Raw genomic sequence first — 26,204 nt, forward strand, 5'->3', positions numbered from 1 at the left:
GAGAAATCAGCATACTTTGAGTTAAGAATTATAACTATTTTACACTCTGTAATCTACCAAGTGGCAAATGGGTTTAATGACTTTTTCTTTTATAGAAGTCCTTCTGCAGTGCTAAATAGGTTCTTGCTCTGAAATTAATTTAGAAACCTGCCTGTACTTGCCCTTTGCATTTATATTTTGTGACATCTTTTCATCCAAAGCCAAAAATTTGTTCACAACTCATTTTATTTAGTGTCTAGTAGATAAAATAAATGAGAAAAAGAAAAACATGTCATAAGCTTACAAGTTTGTTGTTATCAAATATTTGGTAGCCTAGTTGATTTAATAGCTTTTTACTAATGAACTTGCATACCATTTAAAAAGTAGGATCTGAAATGACTTTCAAAGATAGCATACTACCTTTGAAATTCTCTTCCAGTTTTCTAAATAAGAGTATCTAGGGAGATTTTTACTTTGCATTTAAGTGGTAGAAATTACTTTAACAAGTATATCTAATTATGTAAGCAATTAATATAATTTAATAATACATGTGTGTGAATATGAACTTGTGCTACAAGAGTAGATGAAAGGAAGAAAAAACAAAAAGAGTAGATGAAAGTGAGCCTTCAAAGTGAGCCTTCCTCTGAGTAGTATATTCAGAGTCTTTCCTAACTACACTGATTGGTTGAAAAAGAGCCAAGCTTTGAGTTTTAAGGAAATTTGTTTTATAAATAGTTATCTTAGAAATTTAACCTAATTCTTAAAATATCCTATCAGCCTTTGAGTTTTGTTTGTTTGTTTCCTATTTGCCAAAGATACTTAGTTCTTTAAATATGCATTTATTATTATTTTTTTTTAATTACAGGAATATGCCAGAAAAGCTCTCGATTTTCTCTGGGAAAAAAGACAGCGAAGTAGTAATTTAGTGGGCGTGACTATAAATATTCATACTGGAGATTGGGTACGAAAAGGTACGTAAGTTAGGCTTTTTAAATCAAGCCTTTGCATCCTCAAAATGGTTGGGAAATAAAGAATTTTCATTTGTTAAAATAATCTTTGGGATACTATAAAGCATAGGTTCTCACACGATTGCTGGAATTTTAATTAATTTAGCCAGATTTTCTTTTTTGATGCCAAATGTGACACACACTTCTTCTACATGATTTAGTATTCTATTTCTTAATGGATATAGCATTATAGGTATAGGGTATAGATGAAACGCTATAATTTATTTGAAAACTAGAGAACCAGAGTTCCGCAGCCATCTCACATCAAGGTGTGGTTTAGTAAGAATCTGGGTTTAATAAATTCTTTTTTTTTTCCCTACCTCCAGAAATATAGTAGCTAAGAGCGTAGACTCTGGGGTCATGTTGTTGGATTCAAGCTATGTGATCCTGGGAAACTTATATAACTTCTGTGTGTCTCTCTATTCCATATCTGCAAAGTGGGCATATTAATAGTAATTAGTTGTTCTGTATGAGGATTAAATGAGTTAACCAAAGTAAAGTGCTTAGAACAGTGCCGGGCATGTACTACACTTACTACGAAGTAAGTGCCCAGTAACGAGATGTTAGTCCCTTTGATTAATAATTTTACTTCTGGGAATCTAGTCTGAGGAATAATACAAAACATAGAAAATTATTTGTTCCCAAGATGTTCCCATGCAATTATTTATAAATAGCAGAAAATTGGGTAACAGTCTAAGTAACCATCAGTAAAAAAAGCTAAGAAAATTATTTTACATCAGTGTTGGAATATTGTTATTGAAATAAATCAGAAGCATGGGAAGGAACATGTAACAATGTTATATGAACAAACAGGATATTGAATTGTACAAAGAATGTGATTTTATCTTTATAAAACACCCTGATAAGCATAGAAGAATAGAAATAAACTAGAATATTCTTAATGAAAGCATCTTTTTTATACATTCTCTATTTCTAAAAAGCTTATCTTGTTTATATGTAAAATAAAAGGTAACTGCCTAATTTAAATAAATAAAAATTATAAAATTATTAACTCAAATATATTAAAATTATTACCTTTATTCAGTATTGTATAAAATTTTTCTGTGTCATCTAAATGGTTCCTGAAACAGATCTGAATTGTGGCTTCAGAATTTTGTAATTTTTTTTTTTTTAAACCCACCTCAGACCTCAGGTGCAAGTTAACCATAATTAATTTTGAATTAAGCATAATCATTGTGTTATGACACAACAGTCTTATTAGTGGTTCATGCAAGGCCCATTTTACTTAGTCATTTCAATAATGTAATAAACACCACCTTGTGGATGCACAGACCCAGACACAGCCCATACCCCAGCAGAATGAAGCACCTGCCATACTTCTGCTGAAGCCAAGTAGTGCAGAGCTTTGGCCGTGGCTCCAAGGATCTTGGCATCCCCACAGTTAACTTTCCTGAACATGTAGTAGATAATCTTCCAGGTGATGTATTCACTAGCGTTTATTGTGGTTGGACTAGTGTTGGAAGTGGAGATTGTCCATAAGATGGTGGTGAGCATGGGATGGAATCCACACTACAGGAACACAAAAAAGTCCATGGAAACTCCCATCATGTATATCTTCAAAGAGGGCTTCTATGGGGAAATCCTCAATGTGGCCATTGTTGGCTACCTCAGACCAGAAAAGAACTTTTGACTCTTCAGAGTCAGTTATTTCAGTAATTCAGGATGATACTGAGGAAGCTAAGAAATGACTAGATTTACCAGAACATTTGAAACTCTAGACAATTTCTTCCAAGTTCCTAAAAGCAAAATATTGAATGGCCACTGATGAAAAATCATCTTATGTATTCATTCACTGTTTTCTAGTATTTCACTGCTTATAACTGTCTAGTCTCATCTTGGTTATAGTTTAAAAATAAAATATTTTCCTACGTCTGTGAATTAAATAGTACAGTGTAGTTACCATATCGTACTTCAGCTGTTAAATTAAATTCATTATGTCATAACACTAAAAAGACTCATTTAAAAATGAAGATTTAAAATAACATAATATGTTGATTTAAATGTACCACTAGAAAAATGTTGTGTCTTACAATAGAAATGAAATGTATATAAATATGGGTAAAAAGACGAGTCACTAGCTTGAGATAAGAACTAATATTTTCATGGTAACGTACCAGCATGTATGTGCTCGTATAGCATACACATAAACAGAGAAGGCTTAATGCATTTATAATGCAACTACAAATGCATTAAATAGAAGTTTGATAGTGTATTATAAACCTAAGAAGAAAAATCCAGACTTTGTATTTTTGATATTTTGTGCATCAATATATTGCTACAAACATGAAAACTGAAATTTTTTAAATCATTTCCTTGCAGTCATAGCATTGTACCATCTTCATTTTTGTCTAGAGTTGGTTCAGCTCTTAAGTGGTCTAGACTCCACCTGCCTATCGTTTTTTTTTTACTGGTTAAGACAATAAAATAGGTGGTTTTTGAATCTATAGGTTTCATTTTTGTGTTAGATAACATTTCTTCTTTTTAAGAGTAGATATTATTATTGTTCTTTAATTTTTTCTTGACTTTGGTTCTTTTTTCCTTTTTAGGAAAAAGCAAAGCAAGAGACTTGATCTTTAGATTTCCTCAAGATTTAAGTGAATTTACTATTCATTTATACATACCAATTTCTTAAAGAACACAAGATGCTTATTTTCCACCTAGTGAAACTAAGAGCTAATTAAACTATGAAATAGTTAGAAAATTATTTATTTTAAATATAATTATCTGTTCCAGGACAAATCTAAACTGGTGTAGTCATATATATGCACAATGTAATTTAATGCTAATCTAAGGAGTGCTTATAGCTTGAGGGAAAGGCATAAATAAACATTAAATAATCTATATTGTATGAATTTTTCCTCCTATTAACTGGATGATTTTTGGCTACTTGCATCTTTTGTTTATATTGGCAAAAGTTGAAGTCTTTGGAAAATAAAGAAATTAACATTACAGGTTGCTTTGGGCCCCCTCAAAGAGTATATTACATCATTGTTCACTTTAGCAACAGATTTGGTGGTGATGGAGGGATGGAGTAGAAGTATGTAGAGGTAATTTTGAAGATGATTCATTATAAATCATTTTTTTCTTACCTGCATAAATTAGAATTGATTTTAATAATAATACAAAATATATAGAAAAATGTCTGAAGCTGTTGGAGAAGAGGGAAGTATATGTAATTCAGTTGGATTGTGTTTTACTTTTTGGTATATGAATTTATGGAAGAAAATACCATTTGTGGCTTTTTCGTTTATCACAATTTTGAGTTAGAAATCCTGTACTTGAAAGAAGACTCAATTTTCAGTGGCTTTACGAAGCAAAGTTAAAAACAAACATGGAAAAAGTAAAAACATTTGTGTCTTATTTGCCACTAATTATATTCTCCTTAAGTGGTTGAAAGTTCTTTGATATTTTATTGTTACCCTTGCATGTTGTTAAATAACCATTGGTTTTGAGAATCACGTAGTGTGTTGTTTAGGGGTTAGTTAATTGTGTACATTTTCCAAAGTTTTGTATTGATTATAAGAAGTTACAGTAGTAAGTTATAGTGGTATCATTGTGATTAGTCTGAATGTTTTCAGGCCTTGAAATCTTGACTAAGCAATTTTTTTTTTTTAATTTAACAGTTGTTTAATGAAAAATCACATTTGTGTTTCCATAGATAGTGGAGTTGGAGCAGGGATTGATTCATATTATGAATATCTGTTGAAAGCCTATGTCTTGCTTGGAGATGACAGTTTTCTGGAAAGATTTAACACAGTAAGTTGATACAATTTTATATTTTATAATCAATTTCATTTGAGTCCAGATTTTTATAGAAACTCCATTACCTGAATGACATTGTAAAAATAATTTTTAAAATGTGTAGTGGTTTTGTGTCGGTATTTCCTGATGATGTTGAACAGGGACAGCGTAAAAAGTGATATACATTCCAAAAAATTAGTTGATAAAGTAGTTTTATTTTCACCTTTTATCAGAAACTTTGCAGATCTGCCAATAAGAGATGTAATAGATTTGAGTTTTACCTAATCTTGTTTGTACAAGGATAAGAATTATTGAAATATGTTACTAGTTAGCTTTTTCCTTTGTATTTCAATTCTTTTTGTAATCTTGGAAGTTTGACTTAGTCTTTGATTACACCAAGGATATAGGGCTTTGAAGACCTAGAGAAACTAGTGAGTATTCATTTCAAAAGCAAGTCTTAAGACTGGCTCAGAACCACAAGCATATGTTTTGGGAAAAGTGGGAGGATTATTGAACCCAACTGAATCACCTTTTTAACTGAAGCAAACTGAAATGAATACAGCAAACTCATCAGTTATATCACTATATTCTTACCTACCATTTCTTTGCTCACCTATCAGTTCATCCATGTTGTATGTATGAGACAGTATGACATGGTGATTAAAAGTATGGGAGATGTACTGGTTTAAATCTGATTGTACCACCTACGGGTTTTGTGACTTTGGGCAAGTAGCTAATATTATTTGCCTCTGTTTCTCATCTACAAAATGGGAGTACTAGTACAATTTATAGGGTTATTGGGAGGATTGAGTTTATGCATTCAAAGTGATTAGAGCAGTGCCTTTTACCTATGGCCAGTATTCAATAATAGTGATTAAATAATAGGTAAATTTGCAAAAAAAATTAGTAAAAGTTAATAAGTCATTAATTGAATACTTTATAAAATTATCACATAGATTGTTTATTAGATTATAACAAGAATTTCTTGAGGTGAATGGGGACAAATAACTATTTCTGTTGGCTTGTTATCACAACTCAGCCTTTTGTCAAAGCTGAGAAATATCTAGGAGAAGAAGACAAAAGAAGGGAAAAAGAGTTTTCTAAGACCATAGTAAGCTGAGATAGCAAACCATAAGAGTGGCAGCAGTGATTAGCTGCATTAGTTTAGATAGTAGTGAGTGCCAAAATATTGTTAGCCAAGAAGGGATCAAACTTCCAAGATACAGGAAAAAGCAAATTCTGTAATATAGAAGCTGATAGCTGTATTCCAAGGGGACCTATGAGCATCAGTGGGCCACAAAGACATACTTACCACGGGCTAATGCCACAGGACATAGAGATGTTCAGTTCCGTTTTTCTCAGAAGGTCCTATATTACAGATAGTCTTTAATAGTCTGCATGTGAGTTAGAGGACATAAAGGAGTACATATATATTTTAGAAAGATCTCCATCTAAAATAACTTAAATATTTATATAAATTGGTAATTATTTAGTGAATTTATATATAAATTCTAGTTTACTTTATTCACAGTGCTATTTAATGTGTTTAGAGTAGTACCTCTTTTTTCATCTAACTTTCATGAACACATATTGTGATCTTTTAGCACTATGATGCCATAATGAGGTATATTAGCCAGCCACCTCTTCTACTTGATGTGCATATCCACAAACCAATGCTGAATGCTCGGACTTGGATGGATGCTTTGCTTGCCTTCTTCCCAGGCTTGCAGGTATAAGGAATTCTGTCTTCTTAATATGAATGTAAGATGATGATGTTAATTAGGCGCATTTTGGATCTTTAAAACTGAACTACAAAACATAGTTGCAGTTCAGAATTGTATTTGTATACATTTTTCTGTTTATGTAATGATTAGAGATAAAATCAGCTCATATTTTATTAGGTAATTTTATTGTTGTTGATTTCTAGGTGTTAAAGGGGGATATTAGACCTGCTATTGAAACTCATGAAATGTTATATCAGGTGATTAAAAAACACAATTTTCTACCAGAGGTAAGCAAATAATTTTTGGAATAATCTTACACACACACACATACACACACACACACATACACATATACACTGTAAGTTGCTAATATAAAGGTAGAAAATGGCATCTTCAAGTCTTGTTGGTTCTTTTTATTTTTTTCCTATTAAATAGTTTATTTTTGGTTTGTACAGTATTATATATGTTTTTGCTTTTCTTTGTGTGTTAAGAGAAGTCTGATTTAGGGTAATGCTGACATTTTTAAAATTTTATGTAAAAAAATTCCCAGCTTAGTTCTTCTCAGCTCTTCCTAACTTATGCCATTGTAATATTCTCTCATTCTAACCTTGTATGTACCTACCAGCTAGGGAGATTTTGTCACTTTTTATTTTCTAAAGCTTGTCTTATGAAAACTGTATATATTAGATATACTTTTGTTGTTCACACATGCCCTCTGGAAATGTAGAGAATGCCATCTCTTCCTCATGCTGATTGAGAATTATTCTTCCTGATTTTTATACATCATATTAGTAATAAATATTCTTGCTAGCTTGATATGACAAGATTTTAATAGCATACTTTTTGGCTTTCCAGAAATGTACCATTAAAAATTTCCAAATGTGTGTATGGCCTTGTTCTATCCCCGCTTATTGACTACCCTCTGTGAGATATCTAAGCATTCCACCAACTTAGAAGGGTTCCTAAAGTGTTTGTTTTGGAAAGTATAGTTTTATTAGCCTTCAGGTGAGTAGGACTGTGCATTGTAGAAAATTCATATCCATACAGAATAAACTGAGGTTTCAATTAATACATCTATCACAAATGAAGTTTTTATTTAGCTCCCATAAAAGTTTTTGTTTGCTTTTATTTTTATTTTCTTTTAAAAACCAATTGATTATGTTATTGAATAAATTTCAAATAGACTAATTTTATTTATTTCTAAATAATACTCTGTCTTATTCCACAAAGGATTTGAGGCTGTTAGAAAATATAAGCTAAAATATGAAATATGTATGCTTGCACATTGCTAAGAGAGATTTTAAGTATTCTCACCACAAAAAAAGATAAGTATGTGAGATAATGCATATGTTAATTAGCTTGATTTAGCCATTTCATAGTGTATACATATATCAAAACATCATGTCGTATACCATAAATATATGTCACTTTTATTTGTCGATTTAAAAAATTTAAAAATAAATATGAGAACGAGGGAAGTAATAATTCAGAGGAAAAAGTAGAGGGAAGGATAAAAAGAAAACACAATTATGTTTACCACCAGGACCCATGTAGTGGCATTACTGAGTTTCATTACTGAGTTTTTCTGAGTTTTCTAATAGCCAGAATGATCATTGAAAAAATAATCAATTTAATTGGTAAAAATAGCAGCCTTTGCAAAATGAATTGTTATTTTAAGCAATGAAAATTGATGTTTTATTGATGAAAATGTCATGATTGCTATTTTAATTGCTTTTACCTATTTATATATATTCTATATATTCTAGAACTACTTGTTTATTTAATCACATTTTTTATGCCTTTTGTATGTTGTTTTGTTCAGGCATTTACCACAGATTTCAGAGTACACTGGGCTCAACATCCTTTAAGGCCAGAATTTGCAGAAAGTACCTACTTCTTATATAAAGTAAGAAAATATACCTCATTTTACTTAAAGTTTAGCCTCCATTCTCTGTTGGATCTTTCAGTCTTTCATAATAGTAATTGGGTTTTCAGAGTCCCCTTTTAATATTATAATGATTGGATATATCATGGTTCTTATTCATCTAGTCCATAGAATTATTGAATGATGCAAGAATTGACATGTAAGGTTTTTTTCTTTAAAAAATATTATGTAAACATTTCTTTAAAGAGAAATTTTATGTTCTAGAGCTGCTTTCCAAAGCATGTCTCTTGCCTTTCTTCAGTCAGGCAGCCTTTCTGAGCATTAGAAATTTAAAAACTAAGATTATATAGTTAAATTTTATAATTGTGTATTTAAGAAATTCTGTAAAGCAGATTCATAGCTTTTTTTCAGAACTCAGTTCTATATAATGTGCTTCAGTGCCTGGTACAGTGCCTGGCACCTAGTAGGTACTCAATAAATATTTGGTAAATGAATGGATATGTGGTAATATATAAGCTATATATATGTATACATTTATTCTCCTTTTTAATAGGCTACAGGAGATCCTTACTACCTTGAAGTAGGGAAGACACTTATTGAAAATTTAAATAAATATGCTAGAGTGCCTTGCGGATTTGCTGCCATGAAGGATGTTCGTACTGGAAGTCATGAGGACAGGTAAAACAATTGCTAACATCCCCTTTCCTCAGGGTCTCTCTGAAACAACACAAAATGCAACTACCATTTAGAATTCAAATAAGTTTAATTCTTTTACAAAGGATAGAAACCTTTGTTCCTTGTGTTTACTTTTTTAAACTCTGTTGAATACACTAATTTTAGTTTGTTTGAAAAGTGTATTTTTATCATAGTGCCTGGCATATAGTAGGTGCTCAAATGATTTTTAAATAAATGAATCAATGATTGTTAAATATCAGAACCTTGGTATCAGGACTATCTAAAATGTGGCTTTTTTTCTTCTTTGATAATAGTTTCCTTTTATATTACATAAGACATTAGAAATTACCAAGATGAGGAATGATCTGGAATATGATTTGTGTTCGGCCAAGAATTCCTCCAAAGCTGTGTGTACTCTTACACCGTTGCTGACTTGCAGTGGTGGGAAAGACCAGTGGTGTTTCTGTTTCATTAGACACTGGATAGATGTAGATGGTATGAAGTATTTAAGCTATAAAAAGTGCTCCACATGAAATTCACAAGCATTCTGCTTATTCTAAGATCGCTTGTCTGGTTATCACATCTCTAAATGAATGCTGAAGCTTGTTTGTTCATTTGGTTAGCAAATGTTCATTCCAGAAATATTTACTGAGGCCCCTTATGTGCCAGGGCTCTTACTAGTTTTTGAGGATTAAAGATATGAAGATAAGTCCTTTCTGTCTTTGAATCACTGAAGGCAGGCCAATAAGCAGACTTTTAAAACATTGTATATGTGTTATGAAATATATTAAAGGGGCATGAAGCACAAGTTGGGATGTGATAGTCAATGAAGGGTTCCTGAAGGAGCCTATGTCCTGAAGGATAACCAAGAATTAGAAGAAGAAAGATGTAAAAGAAGTTCCAGACAGTGAGACTGAAGACATGACAAACACAGCACTCATCATCTACCCATAGAGTTGTCCCTTAGTTCTTCACTTAGTGTTCGGATAATGGTTAATTAGGCTTCAAATCTCCATCCCTAACCACAGCTAATGAGAAATGGTTAGGTTCTGGAAGCAGGCATACAAATAATAACAAGAAATAAAAGCAGATACCTTGTGTATTTGCCTGTAACATTTATTGACTGTTTCCTGTACTCCAGACAGTCTTCTAAGCATTTTATGTGTTTAACTAATTTGATCCTTACAACAGCTTTCTGAAGTGTACTATTACAGTCTTCATTTTAAAGGTGAAGAAACCAAGGGAAAGAGAAGTTAAGGAACTTGCCTAAGGTCACACAGTTGGTAAGATTAAGTCAGAATTCTAATCTAGGCAGATTGGCTCTTGACAATGATGTTATACTGGCAATTCATTAAAGAACAATAATTAAGCACCTACTGTATGCCAGCCACTGCACTTAAGTGTAGGGTAGAAAGATAAAATAGAACCAGTCCCTGCACTCCCATGACTTGTAGTTAGTGAATAAGATAGGTGTGTAAAGAAATAATCACAACCATGTGATATGTTCTAAAATACAAAAGAGGTAACAAGTTGAAGAATTACAGAGGAAGACATGATTTACTGTTTAGAGTTCCATTTTTCAAAGTGTAACATCCTTCTTTTTTTCCCCCACCAAATACTCCTTTTATGACATTGTTTCTGGACCTCTTACCACTGACATTGCCCCATTCTGATTACATTCCAGTATATACAATAACTCTTAAAATATCATATCCAGAATTAACCATACTCAAGATGTGTCTGGCACAACAGCACCATAACTGTCTGTATTCAGGCAAAGGGTCACTAATGTTCTATGAGGCTGATGAGTTTCCACCCTCTATCCAGTTGAGGACCTCTGCTTCATTGAGTCACTGTTCCTCAGGGGATTGTTGCGCCTCTCAGATGTATTTAGCCAAACAAAAGGTTGAGAACTACCATTCTTCATCATATTGTGTTATTAGATGTGCTTTAGATTTTTTAGGAGCTTTATTATGTTCAGCTCACAGTGAGCTTGTGACCAACTAGTTTCACATACTTAACTGTATGGTCTGCTGACAAATGAGTGTTCTCCACCCTGCCTTTGAGCAGCCAAGTTTTCTTTTTTTAGTGTAAACTTAGAACTTTTATATTTAACTCAGCAAAATTTCTTTTTTTGTTTTGTTTCTAGATTTTGGTCTAGAGGTTGAATCTCATTAGCTGAACTACCAGTTTTCAGTGATCTATAGTTTAGATAAGCATGCCTTACATTTTTTTCATCCAAACTGTTAGGAAGACCTTTTGGTTGGACCCCAACCAGTGCCTTGTGGCATTGCACTCAAGAGCTTTCAGTTACAGGCTCTTTGCATGTGGTGGTTTATTACCCTATAGATCTAAGCACTATCACTGTCCTCCAGGTTACCATCGTCTACACAGACACAGACATAAACACATACTTTTCACAATGGAAATATCTGTATTTTCCTAATCATAATTACTAAAAAGAATGTAAATGGCAAAAAAATAGGAAAATATTTGCTAAGACACTGTCCCCTAACTGCCTAAGATTACCACTGTTAGCAATTTTATAAAGGCTTCCAGACATTTTTAATGCCTGTGTATTTTTATTTATGTATTTTTATGATTTTAAAATATAAAATAGATCATATGATCTGATGCTCAACTTGCTAGCTTTGCCCAATTCATATTGTAGTTATCTTACCATGCCTTGTTCTTTTCTAAATGTTTACAAATTGTCTGTTCTAGTATTTGCCAGTTATCAGTATCCTGCTCATCTGTCTGCAGTTCTCAAGATAGCATTTGCTCATGTAATAACTGTCAGTCCATCAGAAAAGGTTAAATTATGATAAGCGTATTGCAGATAAACAGGAAAGTGTTTTTATATTGTCTAAAAAGATTAATATCCAAAATGGCTAAACATGTTTTGAAACATTTCAGGTGAGTTTTTGTTCCAAAATAAAAAATCATATATATGTAGGAAAAATGATAGCTGTAGTTTCAATCTCATATGTATGCCAGGTGCTATGCTAAATAATTGACATTTAATATCTCAGTCTTCACACCAGTGTCATGAGTGTATTGTTATATTCCTTTTACAGAAGAATAAACTGAAGCTCATAGTCCTTATATAATAACCCCATGGTGACAGAACTAATTAGTGGAAGATCTTTCTATTTCCAAAGCCCATGTTCTTTACTTCTTTGTTCTACTCCCTCTCCAGCTCATTCTTTAATCACGCTGTTTAAACTTGCATTTAATTTAGTAAACATTTATTGAGTGCCTACTATGTGCCAGGAATTGTGCTTGGCCAGAGGCATGAAATTGTGCAACTTGTCCAGTAAACTAGAAGTTGTTTATTACTGCCAAAACCTATGATGCTTTGGGGAGTAGTGAATTAAATTTGATGTTGCTATGACTCCATCTACCAGCTATGCTTTTTTCCTGACACTTTTAATTTAAACTTTTCTTAAATTGTTAAAACATAACATTAAATCATTTGTAAAAACACATATAGTTTTACTGTCTTTATTTCTCCACATTCCCTTCTTAACAGGTAAATAAATATTTAGAATGTTATAATCGTAGCTCATGTGACTTTGCATTGTACTTTTTTCATGTAACTATTTTTTTCTTTTTTTGAGTCGGAGTCTTGCTCTGTCGCCCAGGCTGGAGTGCAGTGACACTGCACTCGGCTCACTGCAATCTCCATCTCCTGGGTTCAAGTGATTCTCCTGCTGCAGCCTCCTGAGTAGCTGGTATTACAGGTGCCTGGCACCACACCCGGCTAATTTTTGTATTTTTAGTAGAAACGGGGTTTCACCATGTTGGCCAGGAAGTTACATGCAAGTAATTTCTTTACGTTTAAAGCCTTCTTTTTAAATTACTTAAATAGCTACATAATAAATTCCATCAAATTTGTATGACTTTTTCCAGCTCTTTAATTTAGTTGAAGATTCTTATATGATTCTCACTAGTAAAATTTATCAGTTACCTCCCTGCTGTTGATTCTCTGTAGAAGAAATGGAGAATTTTCCCTCATTGAAAGGCATATAGAAAAATCTTGTCTGCATTATTCACAAGATTCAGTGTATCAGTGTGGTAGACAAACTCCTCTGGTCTTTTTCATTAACATGGAATATACTTGGAGTCAAAGTTATTCTGCCCCTGGTAGATTGATACATTCTATAGTTCTTTGAACATCTAAGTTGGTATAGACAGGATTATTAACCTTGACTCTATGGCTTTCATATAGTTGGCATTTAAATTATTTTTATCTACTTATATTTATTTGTGACTTTTTACTTTAGAATGGATTCTTTCTTCTTGGCTGAAATGTTTAAATATCTTTACCTGTTATTTGCTGATAAAGAAGACATTATTTTTGACATAGAAGATTACATCTTTACAACAGAAGCTCATCTGTTACCTCTTTGGCTCTCTACTACAAATCAAAGCATCTCTAAAAAGAACACAGTGAGTTTTTAAATTAAATGTCTTATTCTCTTTTTTATTTCTATATGTTTTATTTTTCCAAGTGAAAAGTAATCCATGACTAGAATTCAATAAATATATGTATGGTAAGAAGAAACTAAATATATACATTTTCTTATTTTTTTTTTCTTTTATTGCATCCTGTATACACTTACATATTTCATTAACTGTTTCCTTTTAAAAATTATGTTGAGTAGGCCAGGCATGGTGGCTCACGCCTGTAGTCCCAGCACTCTGGGAGGCCAAGGTAGGTGGATCACGAGGTCAGGAGATTGAGACCATCCTGGCTAACACGGTGAAACCCCGTCTCTACTAAATATACAAAAAATTAGCCGGGCGTGGTGGTGAGCGCCTGTAGTCCCAGCTACTCGGAAGGCTGAGGCAGGAGAATGGCATGAACCCAGGAGACAGAGCTTACAGTGAGTGGAGATTGCGCCACTGCACTCCAGCCTGGGTGACAGAGTGAGACTCCATCTCAAAAAAAAAAAAAAAATTATGTTAAGTAAAATAATTATTTCTGTTTACATAAAATGTTTTTATCTTGTAGACCTCGGAATATACAGAACTGGATGACAGTAACTTTGATTGGACTTGTCCAAATACTCAGATCCTCTTCCCTAATGACCCATTGTATGCTCAAAGTATTCGTGAGCCCTTGAAAAATGTGGTGGATAAGAGCTGTCCTAGAGGCATCATCAGAGTGTAAGATGTATTATTTTATATTTTCTAATATCAAAGTTGTTTCTTAGTAAATGACAGAGAACTTAGGGAGCATGTATCAACAGCCAAGAAGACATTCGCGTAGGCCGAAAATGTTGAGGTATGTAGCTATCACTGGTTAAAATAAAAATTAGTAGTATAGTTAGATAGTAAAGCTTATTTTGCAGTAATATTTTTTTATTATTTTGGAAACTTTCAATATATATTTTATTTTATGAACTAAAGTAATAATAGTGGGCAGCATGTAACAGTTTTTAACTTCTATAACTCATTTTTCATGGAATAGTTTCACCGAATATTTTCTGGCCGGGCATGGTAGCTCACGCCTGTAATCTGAGGACACTGGGAGGCCGAGGCAGGCGGATCACCTGAGGTCAGGAGTTTGAGACCAGCCTGGCCAACGTAGTGAAACTCTGTCTCTACTAAAAATACAAAAAATTAGCCAGGCATGGTGGCAGGCACCTGTAATCCCAGCTACTCGGGAAGCCGAGGCAGTAGAATCTCTTGAACCCAGGAGGTGGAGGTTGTGGTGAGCCAAGATCACGCCATTGCACTCCAGCCTGGGTGACAAGAGCGAAACTCTGTCTCAAAAAAAAAAAAAATTTCCTTTTGTCTATAGTTTCTGTGTAGTGAAAATACAGGTATTTTGATTGTTTGTTTGGATTTGATTTTTTGAGGGAGTACTTATTCTTGCTTGTTAAAATTGGCTTAATGAGTTCATTTTCTGATGAGTAGTTATGTTAGAAAGGCCATTACAAGGACTTTTTAAAAATTATTTTTACATAAGTGTTATTATTCACTGATGGAAGTATTGATTTGCTTTTAAAATATTGGGAGAAAAATCTGTGTTTTTAAAGGATAACATCAATAGTAACAAATCTCCAAGCAAACTTGTTCTGTACCTTTAAATAGTTATAGTTCTTTTGACTAATACTGCCTTATATAGATAATATACATACTTTTATAACTAGAAAATGTTATATTTTAAAGCTATACCACTTGTTAACCTAAATTATATATAAGAAAATACTTGTTTCTAGTTATTCCAGTTTCACTAGTTCTAAAACTAGCAATTTTGCAAGTAACATTATTTTTATTTGACATGTGTTTTTTGCCAATTCTAACTTATAGTTTTTTAAGCCTTGCCTGTAATTACTTTTAGCAGAGAGGAGAGTTTCAGGAGTGGAGCTAAACCCCCTCTGAGAGCCAGAGATTTCATGGCCACTAACCCTGAGCATTTAGAAATCCTGAAGAAGATGGGGGTGAGTTTGATTCACCTCAAAGATGGGAGAGTCCAGTTGGTCCAACATGCAATCCAAGTAAGACATTGCTACACTAATTAGATACCGTCTCTGCCCTGCTTTCTTTGGTCGCATGAGCTTTAATAAGACAATAGATTTCAACTTTCTAAACACTTTAAATATATTGTTTAAAGTGAGAGAATGAGAATTTTAGGACTTGGAAGTATCTTGGAAAGTCACCTAATTCAACTCCTTTATAGTATAAATCAATTAAATAAATCAGAGATAGGTTGGGTTATTTGCTGAAGTTAATATAATCAAATGCAGGACTCAAATCTAAATTTTCTGTTTCTCAGTCCATTGGCTTTCCCCTGTTACTTTTATTTACAACATAACTTCAAAAGCTAGTAATTAGTTTTAATATTCGTATCTCCATATCTCCATGTTTTACATCATTTTAGTCTCCAAAGAGCTATACTGAATCTTAAGTATTTTGTTTATCATAGGCATTTATTTGTCTGTGCCTAGGAAAAATAACATGTCTGAGGAATTTTTATTGATTTTTACTTTGAAAGTTTTTATAACACGAAGTCTTTAAATTATTTACCTTATTAGTGTATTGACTCTGAGAAAACCACAGTTTGCTGAATAATTTTTAACCTAGAACCATATTCAGGTATCCCTTAATCTCAAATTCAACCCTCCCACAACTTCATCACACCCTCAAGTTTTCATCTTATCCATATTCTTGCCACATCCTTCCTTCTTTTAAGAGTATTCTTCCTTCTTCCTTATATTTTATTTGGCCTCAGTGGGAGTGGCATCTCTTGTGACATTGCTTTTACTTAGTTAGGCTGCCAGTGGCATAATTACCGCCAAGTGGCCTCTTAATCCTTATATGATTTAACTTTTCTGTAACTATTGGCTGAACCCTTCATAAAACATTTTCCCTTCTTGGCTTCCCAGGATATTTCAGAAACAAAGTTCTTTTTCTACTTCACTGTTTATTGCTTTGTAGCTCTCCTTGGCACAACCACTCAATGTAAACAGTTTCCAAGAATCTGGATGATATTCTTTTCTCTATGTACTCTTCTTCAACAGTGTCACCTATTTCTACAAGCTTAGCTATCATCTTTATACATATGACTTCCTAGCTATATATGTGAATCCTGATTCCTAACTTTACTATTAAATTCAACTTTCATCTACCTCTCATACATCTTGCATCTCAATCTCAATCTGTCCAAACTTGAATTATCTCTTCTTGTTTACTGTCTTTCTACCCTCACCTCAACCTATGTTTCCTTCTTTGGCTCTCCATGTCAGTAAAACCTGTCATCATTCTTTAAGTCATCAAAGCTGGAAATTTCAGGATAGGTTTGAACTCTTCTTCTCTCCCAGTTCCTCTTATCCTTTTCCATCCTCTAACTTCTATCATGTCTTGTTGGTTTTTCCTGTAAAGTATCAGGAATCATCTTATTTTTTTCTATTATAGTCATTCTTCAACTTTCCCTCTGTTAAGACTCAAGTGTCATTCTAAATCTTTCCCAGGTACACACAAGCAGAATCAATTGTTCCCTCATCTGTGCCCCTTTTCCACTTTCCCACTTCAGAAGTTTTATCATAGCTAACTTTACATGTCTTTCTCCTCCAGACACAAACTTCTTAAAGGACTGTCTCTCCAATGCCTAGGCAAGTGCTGAGATGGAATAAGTGCTTGACAGATATGTTTTGAATCAAATTGAATCTGGTTGTTCACTATTTCAAGGAGGGAAAGTGTGGGTCAGGTATGAGGTTTATTTCTTCAGAGGGAAAGCCAGTGGGGAAAATAAGCAAAATGAGCATTTGGGCATTTGCTAGAAGTCCAGTTCTCAATCTGAATCGAAAGTGGTTTATAGAATAGCGAAAGTGACATTGATAAAAAATACAGATAAGTTATTTTCAGAAATACTATTTCTGAAAATATTGTTTTTGAGTACAAATAAGGTCATAAATACTTGGTGGTGACCTAAAGTGAAAGAAGAAGTTGTAGAGTAGAATACTGTAGTACAGTGTCTTTAGGAAATCAAAAAACTGGTGGAAGCTTCCAGAAAGGAAGGATAAAATGAATTTGTTTTTTTCATAGGCTGCTAGTTCAATTGACGCTGAAGATGGGTTGAGGTTCATGCAGGAGATGATTGAATTGTCAAGTCAGCAACAAAAAGAACAGCAGCTGCCTCCACGGGCTGTACAAATTGTTTCCCACCCATTTTTTGGCAGGGTAGTATTGACTGCTGGACCAGCTCAGTTTGGGCTGGATCTGTCTAAACATAAAGAGGTATGTATACTTAAAATATAGTTGTTGAAACTGAATTTAAAATATTAAGTATTGCCTTATTTCTTAGTCTCTTCTCTAATTTAGTAGTTTTAATTTATTTTAAAAACTGAATAGTCAATCTCCTGGATTTAAGTAAAGTAAAAGCATGTCTTGAAAACTTTGAGTCATAATTTATGTATATAATATGCTTATAGAATTTTAACTAAAATATTATTCAGGTTCTATTCAATTTCTTGGTCTCTTCTCTAATTTAGTACCTGTAGTTGACCTAAAAATGGTTTTCAGACTTTCTAAGAGCCACTAGAACCTTTCTTTGAACAAAAGTCTAAACCAGGAGCTTAATGTAGAAAACAGCTAAAAGCACAGAAGCTCTGGCTCAAGTGACTGGAGAAAGCCTGGGACCCTGAGGTTCCATTGGGCAAACTTTGAAGATCATTAAGCTAGTCCGTCCTCTATAGTTATAGTTATAACGTAGAAAACAAAGACTTACATAACTAAACAATTCACAAGGTTATCTAACTGATTGCAGAGCTGGGACCAGAGCCCAAGTATCGTGACAATCTAAAGCCAATGCTCTTTTCACTCTGTTACTGCTAATTTAGACTTTTTTCTCATGTGTGTTTTAAACTATGTAGAAGCTATACAGATTGATTGATTCATTCAACTGTTGATTGAGTGCCTAGTATATTCTGTGCACTGCTTGCTGTATCAGTTTACAAAACCAATGAAGATCCATGCCCTTATGGAATTTACATTTTAGTAGAGTGAAGGATATTAAAACATCTTTATAGTAACGTGTTTAAAAAAATTAGTTCCTTGGTGGATTTAATTTTTCTGGTAAAAAGAACTGCTTACAGATTCATATAGATTAAGTCCATTTTTTTCCCCTCTTTCAAAAACTTTTCTTGTTACCAATGATCATTTCAAATTGGTTCCCAGCTATTGTAAATGTAGTGAATCTGCCTACAGGTCCCAACTTTACCGCTTAGTAACATTGTGTTAACATTGTGAGCAAATTACGTAACCTGAGTCTCAATTTCCCCATATGTGAAAGGGAAATGTTATTTGTATTGTTTTGCTCAGGGTCATTATAAATAACAGATTTTGTAGTTTATATAAAAATGTTCTGTAAACTGCAAAGCACACTAGAAATATTGGTTGAGTACTGTGATATGCAAAATGTTTAAAACAAAATTTTATGGTGAATATATGTTAGATATGTTATCATTAGAAAAGAAATGAGTTCTGGTTCTCTTAAAACTCTAGATATTGAGGTTAAATGACTTGATTGCCATTTGAGAAGATTAAAGTATTTAAGTTGCTTTTATTTCTGACAGACAAGAGGATTTGTTGCAAGCAGTAAACCATACAATGGTTGTTCAGAGCTTACTAACCCAGAGGCAGTGATGGGAAAAATCGCATTGATACAAAGAGGACAGTGCATGTTTGCAGAAAAGGCACGCAACATCCAGAATGCTGGAGCCATTGGTGGCATTGTTATTGGTAAGTAATCATGCATGTCGTTGTGTTGACTGAAGGGGAGATAATTTTTAGGATTTTTTTCCTTTTATTTTCTAAAATTTTATCAAAGAGTTTGTCATAGTTTTTTTTTTAACCTCACCTAGACAACATAAAGGATAGGTAATCCAATGACTCTTAATTTCTAGATATCTAACATCTTTTTAAAAGTCTAGATTTGAGTTTCTGTATATTAATGTTAGTGAAAATACTTGGGGTTAGGTGTGAGGGTGGGGTAGGACTGAGTGGTAAAAAAATTCAGTACCATGGATAAGAAAAGGTGCCCATGAGATCCATAACCCCCAAAGGGCAAGAATTACACTGTGCCACCTCCAGTGGGGAGCCATTGAAAATTTCCATTACTCCACAAAGATGCAGGCTTTGGAGGCAGACACATGAGAGTACAATTCCTGGCTCTACCACAAAATTGCAGTGTAACCTTGGCCTAGCTTCAGTTTTTTAATTTGTAGATTAAATAGTAGAATATTTTTTGATTTGATAGTAGAATATTTTTTGAGCTCCAGTGGAAGTGATAATAAATATATTTTAGGTGATTGTAAGGTTTAAAGATAATATATATAAAATTTATTGGCATAATAGCAGACATAGGATAAGTACTACTGTAACAGGGTTTACAGTATTGCTAGCAGATCTTTATCCCCTTGGATCTTTTTCCACTGAAATGACAAATTACCACCTTTAAATCATCTTACCTATATGTCTCAACTAGTGGGTTTTGCTTTTTTATCTTTCATAGACAATCACTTATATCATGATAAACAGGCCATGACTATCAGGGGAAATGTAAATTTTTCTGTTTTAAAGTAAATAGGAGTTTACATTCAGAAAGAACTGAAAGACCTGGGGTCATATGCTGATTGTGAGTTCTTTTGTACAGCTTCTCTCACAGGGAAATTCATTTTGGATTCCCCCCTCCCCCGCCACCCAATAGTTAAGGTAAATTAAAAAAAAATAATTGTTCAGGTAAAACAGAATATTAATGCTTATTATGTTGATCTAATGGATGCATAAATTTTATTAATAAACATTAGGAGAAGTCCTGTTTAATGACTTAAATCAGCAGTTGGCAAACTACAAGACTATAGGCCAAATCCAGCTCATTGCCCATTTTTGTAAATAAAGGTTTTATTGGGACACAGTCATGCCAATTTGTTTGTGTATTGTCTATGACTGCTTTGAACTGCAGTGATGGAGTTGAGTACTTACAGGAGAGAACTGCAAAGCCTGAAATATTTATTCATCATCTAGCCAGTTACAGAAGAGATTTGCAGACCCCTGACTTAAATCATCCTCTTTATCCTTGGGTATTTCCCACACTTAGATTAGTTTTATTGCAGAATTTAGTATATTAACCATCACTATCATTTTGAACATTTCTTAACAAGACTTCAAAATGAAAATGTAAAGTATAAAGTGTAGAATTTATGCATTCATGTTTAAAAATATTTCTTTGTGTAGTATTTTGGTTTTTTATATTTTTCAGTGAAGTCTAATTCTCATGATCTTCTATAGTATGCAATAATTGTCAATTTTTGTTTTGTTTGTTTTGAGATGGAGTCTTGCTCTGTCGCCCAGGCTGGAATGCAGTGGCGTGATCTCGGCTCACTGCAACCTCCATCTCCCAGGTTCAAGCAATTCTCCCTGCCTCAGTCTCCCGAGTAGCTGGGATTACAGGTGCCTGCCACCACGCCTGGCTAATTTTTGTATTTTTTTTTTTCTTTTTAGTAGAGATGGGGTTTCTCCATGTTGGCCAGGCTGGTCTTGAACGCCTGACCTCAGGTGTTCCGCCTGCCTCGGCCTCCCACAGTGCTGGGATTACAGGCGTGAGCCACCGAGCCTGGCCCGTCAAATGTTGTTTTTGGTAGCTATTAGTTGGAAAATGCTATACTGGGTTCTGTGGATAAATAAATAAGAGATGATGATCCTTACTCTCAGAAATTTTTTTTTTTTTTTTTTTTTTTTTTTTGGAGACAGAGTCTTGCTTTGTCACCCAGGCTAGAGTGCAGTGGCATGATCTTGGCTCACTAAAACCTCTACCTCTAGGTTTAAGTAGGTCTTGTGCCTCAGCCTCCTGAGTAGCTGGGATTACAGGCGCGTGCCACCACGCCTGGCTAATTTTTGTATTTTTAGTAGAGAAGGGATATCGCCATGTTGGCCAGGTTGGTCTCAAACTCATGGCCTCAAGTGGTCTGCCTTGGCCTCCAAAAGTGCTGGGATTACAGCCATGAGCCACCGCACCCAGCCAAAAATTTAATTTTTAATGAGAAACTCTTGTGTTGACTTCTTTCTCCTAAGTTTTTTGTTTCTGACAAAGCATTTTGTTTTTATTTGTTTTAATTGTATATAAATGAATAAATTAGGAATTAGCTGTTTTTTGTTGCAAGGGTTAGAAGTACGAATTATCTTAGAAATCATGTGGCTGCAGGAGATAATTACATTGGTTTCAGAAGGGAGGTTTTTTCACTACACAGAAATTGATTATTTTTAACAAATTAAACAGTACAAATACAACTAGGATTCACCAGGTGGTAGAAGTGGGAACTAAAAATCACCAGGATCCATGATAGTGAATGTTTTTCACTTTTCTCTCTGTATCTCTACCTCTGGGTCCTTCTGAACTTTTCTTCCCTGCTTCTCTTTGCAATTCTGCCTCATTTTCCAGCTTCTCACCAGCCTGCTCTCTCTTTGTTCATCAGTTCCAAAATGGCCATTCTAGTTTGCAGCCTCAGCCCCTAAGTCTGTGTCATTCAACTGGACTATAACCCCCGGCTAACTGAAACAGTCTTTCTATGTGCCAGTTCCAGGTCCCCCAGAGAGACTCAGGGTCAGGTAGCCATCTTTGTCTAATCAATTATTACCAAGAGGATGGGTCATACATTCTGCACTTAGCAGGACCTATGAGAGTGAGCACCCTGAGACAGGACAGACAGTTTCTTCTGGGAGACTGGCATGCGAGTTGGAGGTGGTCGTGATTGTCATCTCTAGTAAAACAGCATGTTGCTGGTACTACTGCTATTAATAGTTCTACTACTATTATTTAACCAATGCAAAATAGCAATACTGTTTAGTTTAGCTTGTAGAGGAAGAAGCACTATAGTCATAACTATTCTTTGTGTGCATTATATAAAAAAGAAATGTCCATTTTTAGTTTGGTAAAACAATGTAATCATGCCAGTAGTGGAAATTTTCAACAATAAAATTCATTTATAATTCTGTCACTGTAATCTAAGTCATTGATTTTTTTCATTTCTAGGCTTTTCCATAAGCATATGAAATTTTTATAGTCATAATCATAGAATTCTGTATTCTACTTTTTAAATGGATTATTATTCTGTGTGTCCTATCAAGTAGGTCATTATAATTTACTTATAATGGTATACAGTTGTTTACAATTATAAATAGTAAAATTATTTGCGCATAGGGCTTTTTGCTTCTTTTGAATTATTTCCTTTGGATACATTTCTATGAGAATTAGTGGGTCCAAAAATTATGTTGGTTTTTATGGTTCTTGATGCATAAAATTAATTCTGTCATTGTAAAAAGTCAGTAACAATTAATAGATAGATCTTTTTAATGGCTGGATGTTTTGATGTTCGCTGTATTTATTTTCTGGCTAGATGACAATGAGGGGAGCAGCAGTGATACTGCCCCTCTGTTCCAGATGGCAGGTGATGGAAAGGATACGGATGACATCAAGATCCCCATGCTGTTCTTATTCAGCAAAGAAGGAAGTATCATACTGGATGCCATCCGGGAATATGAGGAGGTAGAAGTGCTCCTTTCTGATAAAGCAAAAGATCGAGGTAAGAGTAAAATACCATTTTTTTTTTATGCAGCTTAGTATTAATTTTGCTAGTTTGATAACAAGAATGAGTCACAAAAAATTTTTTTTGGGGGTTCACTGGGAAAACAAGTAAAACTTTTAGAAGATGATTTCAAAATATATTTTTCTTTTGGAAATAATAATAAAACATTTATTTTGCTTTCTTTTCTGAGTTAGGATGTTTTTAGACATATGTTTTTATGTGTGATTTGTAATTTTTGCCATGAGTCTGTTCAGGTGATAAAAATACAAGAGACTACTTCAGGAAAGCCATTTTAACATCTGGAAATGTTCACCATTTGATTTCACTGATACTACATCTTACATGTCTTTTATAAGGAATAAGAAGACATATATAGAATGTTGTATACAATATCATAGTAGTTGGTCTCAACAGGCCACCTATAATCAAATGACTGCTGTCTTGGTGAAGGCAATAGAAATCTAGCAGCTTCTTCCCAATGAGATCTAAGTTTATCACATGGATATAAGAGTTACAAATGGCTGTTTCTGAAAAACAAGATAGCATGTCTTAATTTATGAGAGTAGATAGTCTTCTGTAGGCCAAAATGTTCGTTAGTAATTTGAAATCTCTTTGAAACCCAAATTACAATATAAATGCAAGGCCTTACTAGTATTCTTACATAGTTTCACACCCAGGGATAGAGGAGAAATGAGGGAATATGAGCCTTCAGATCTTGCTTGGGGTAGCAGTCTTTCCTGTCTGCTGGAGAGACCTGAAGAGAGAGCTAAATTTCTCCCATACCCTTAAATAGATGAAGTTGCGTAATAGTACAGGGTTGTTACATCCCCTGGGGTGTTTGATAGATATGTAGGAAACTGATTCAATTCAATGTGACTTCCAAGTGGGACATTAAAAAAAAATGTTCAGTGATAATCATGCTAGCATAATCATGCCAGCCTAATTTTGTCTTCTTGTATTGCTTTATTCTTCTTTGAGATTCTTTGAAATGTCAATTATTTATGAGCAATGGAGTGAGCAAGTAGGTTGTTTGTATATAACAATGTATAGATGGAAACCGAACAGAATACAAAGGTTTTCTAGTCTTAAATCCTCTGTATACCTGATTTTTTTTTCCTGGGCCCTTTTCTAAACTCAGATCTTCTTGCCTACATATATGCATTTAGGCACATCTAACATAGGCAATTATTATTTCTTGTAACTCTTTATTATTTCATGTAACTCTTTAATGCATTTGCTTTTTTTCCCCCTATTTTGTGCTACCACTGGAATTTCAGCAGCAATATTAAAAGGTAAAATGATTCCAAGCTACATTATTAATAGTAGTAAGTATCTTGCATTAACAAGCCTTAAATTATATACGTATATATGTATTTGTGTGTGTGTGTACACACACACAAGTACCTATATAATTTTGTTTCAGTGGATACCATGATAATATCTTGTGTAACATAATTAGATTATTTTCATATCTAGTCAGCAGTCACATAATTTTTAATTGATCCTGTCATAACAAATTCTAATAATTATACATCCCATATAATAGATGAATTCTATGTGTATGTCCGTACAAGAGTCACTCTAACAAAGGCATTGTTGTTTTAGTATTTATTACTTTGATCACTTTTTATTTGAACACAATGTAAAATATTTAAAGTATTGACTTGTTTTAAAGGCTCGTGTGTATGTATGGTACATGGGTTAGGACTACAGGATTATGGTAAAGCATGTGCTTCCTATACTAGAGAAAGGGTATGAGACATGATTAATTCTACCAGAAAATAAAAATTCTTGGTGAACAGTATCCCCTTAAGGACCTTGCATTAAAAGGGCATTATTTAAAAGATATTTTTTGAAAAGTTTAGTCTATAAATTTATTGAACTGTGATTGTTACAGAGTGATCTTTTGATAAAAGTATTGAAAAGCCCCCTTTTTGTGTAATAGCTCTTTATAGAACTGTACAGCTATATTAATTAGCAACAAGATACAGTCTAATTGTTAATATTTATTAATGTAACAGAAATCAGTGATAATAATGTTACAAAATCAACAAATGTATTCACTTAGGATATCCTAAGAAGCTACACAGTCTGTAGTGGTTATCATTTGTCCTATACCATTACTACATACATCAGTGTTTCTCCCCTGCATCAGAATCAACAGATACACTTGTTAAAAGTGTTGGCTCCTGAGTCCTGCTGCAAATATTCAATCAGACTTTCTGATTCAGACTTTATGATTGGGAATCAGAATCTGAAACTTCAAACGAACATCCCAGGTGATTGTGTTGTAGCTGCTTCCTCAGCTACACTTTGAGAAATATTGAACAAGATTCAGAGAGCACCCCTTTTCTGTCTCTCAGCTATGTGTCAGGCCATATTGTACCATCACGGGTGCTAGTTAACAGATTATATAAGTACACTAAGTAACAACATCCTTAAAATCTGAACAATAAAATGTTCTCCAGATTGCCTTTTCTAGAAATGTCATTCCACAAATACATATTTTTCCGTATGAAGTCACACAATACTGATTAAGAAGTCCTTTTCATATTTAATACAGAAAATAGAAGCCCTTAAAAAGCCTTCACTCCTGTCTTCTTATTCTGATAAGTCCATGCCGTTAGTATAGACATATCTGAAACTGTTCTGCTAGCAGAAATTTTCTGGTCATCTTAATACACATTTAGAAGCCAAAAAGCATTAGCATTTTATCAAGTGATGTTGCTTCCTTAGGTCAAACCTGTGACACTTCTGAAAGTTAAGCTATCCACAGTCTATTGTTGAACAGAATTTTCAATATCATATCTCTCAGTGTTTCATTTTTCCAAAATTTCAGTTTGTAAAGGTACTTAATTATTCCAACCCTGTGCCCACAAACAAAAGGCAATGTTTTGTTACCTTTAGGTCCAAAGTGAAGCAGTTTACAATTAAGAGTAAATTTCCTTTTTTCAATAATATTTCTCACAGGGAAAAAACATCAGCATTTTTAAGTTCCAATACATCGTCATGCTTGCAACTTAGAGTGTAAGCCTATAGTGCCTTAAGGGCTCTAGACAAATGCTTTCAAGCGACTGTA

The 26,204-nt window shown here is 33.7% G+C and overlaps 1 protein-coding gene and 1 pseudogene across 5 annotated transcripts in view; both read left to right on the top strand.

Moving 5' to 3' along the window:
* Positions 1-26,204, top strand: part of EDEM3 (ER degradation enhancing alpha-mannosidase like protein 3) — a 65,627-nt gene that overhangs the window by 30,102 nt on the left and 9,321 nt on the right. For 2 of the 5 annotated variants that reach the window (XM_054475158.2, XM_063648124.1), the window contains 12 exons: positions 845-950; positions 4,666-4,763; positions 6,353-6,478; positions 6,676-6,759; positions 8,295-8,378; positions 8,911-9,035; positions 13,319-13,484; positions 14,050-14,204; positions 15,385-15,541; positions 17,589-17,780; positions 19,118-19,283; positions 22,937-23,122. In XM_054475158.2, coding sequence (XP_054331133.1) covers positions 845-950; positions 4,666-4,763; positions 6,353-6,478; positions 6,676-6,759; positions 8,295-8,378; positions 8,911-9,035; positions 13,319-13,484; positions 14,050-14,204; positions 15,385-15,541; positions 17,589-17,780; positions 19,118-19,283; positions 22,937-23,122 — 1,645 coding nt within the window. The remainder of the gene's footprint in view (positions 1-844; positions 951-4,665; positions 4,764-6,352; positions 6,479-6,675; positions 6,760-8,294; positions 8,379-8,910; positions 9,036-13,318; positions 13,485-14,049; positions 14,205-15,384; positions 15,542-17,588; positions 17,781-19,117; positions 19,284-22,936; positions 23,123-26,204) is intronic. The other 3 variants (XM_054475196.2, XM_054475181.2, XM_054475206.2) reach the window with 3 other exon arrangements.
* On the top strand, positions 2,223-2,838 carry LOC129030194 (riboflavin kinase-like; annotated as a pseudogene).

This window comes from Pongo pygmaeus, chromosome 1 (genome assembly GCF_028885625.2).
Source record: "Pongo pygmaeus isolate AG05252 chromosome 1, NHGRI_mPonPyg2-v2.0_pri, whole genome shotgun sequence".
In the NCBI taxonomy this organism is placed as follows: Eukaryota; Metazoa; Chordata; class Mammalia; order Primates; family Hominidae; genus Pongo; species Pongo pygmaeus.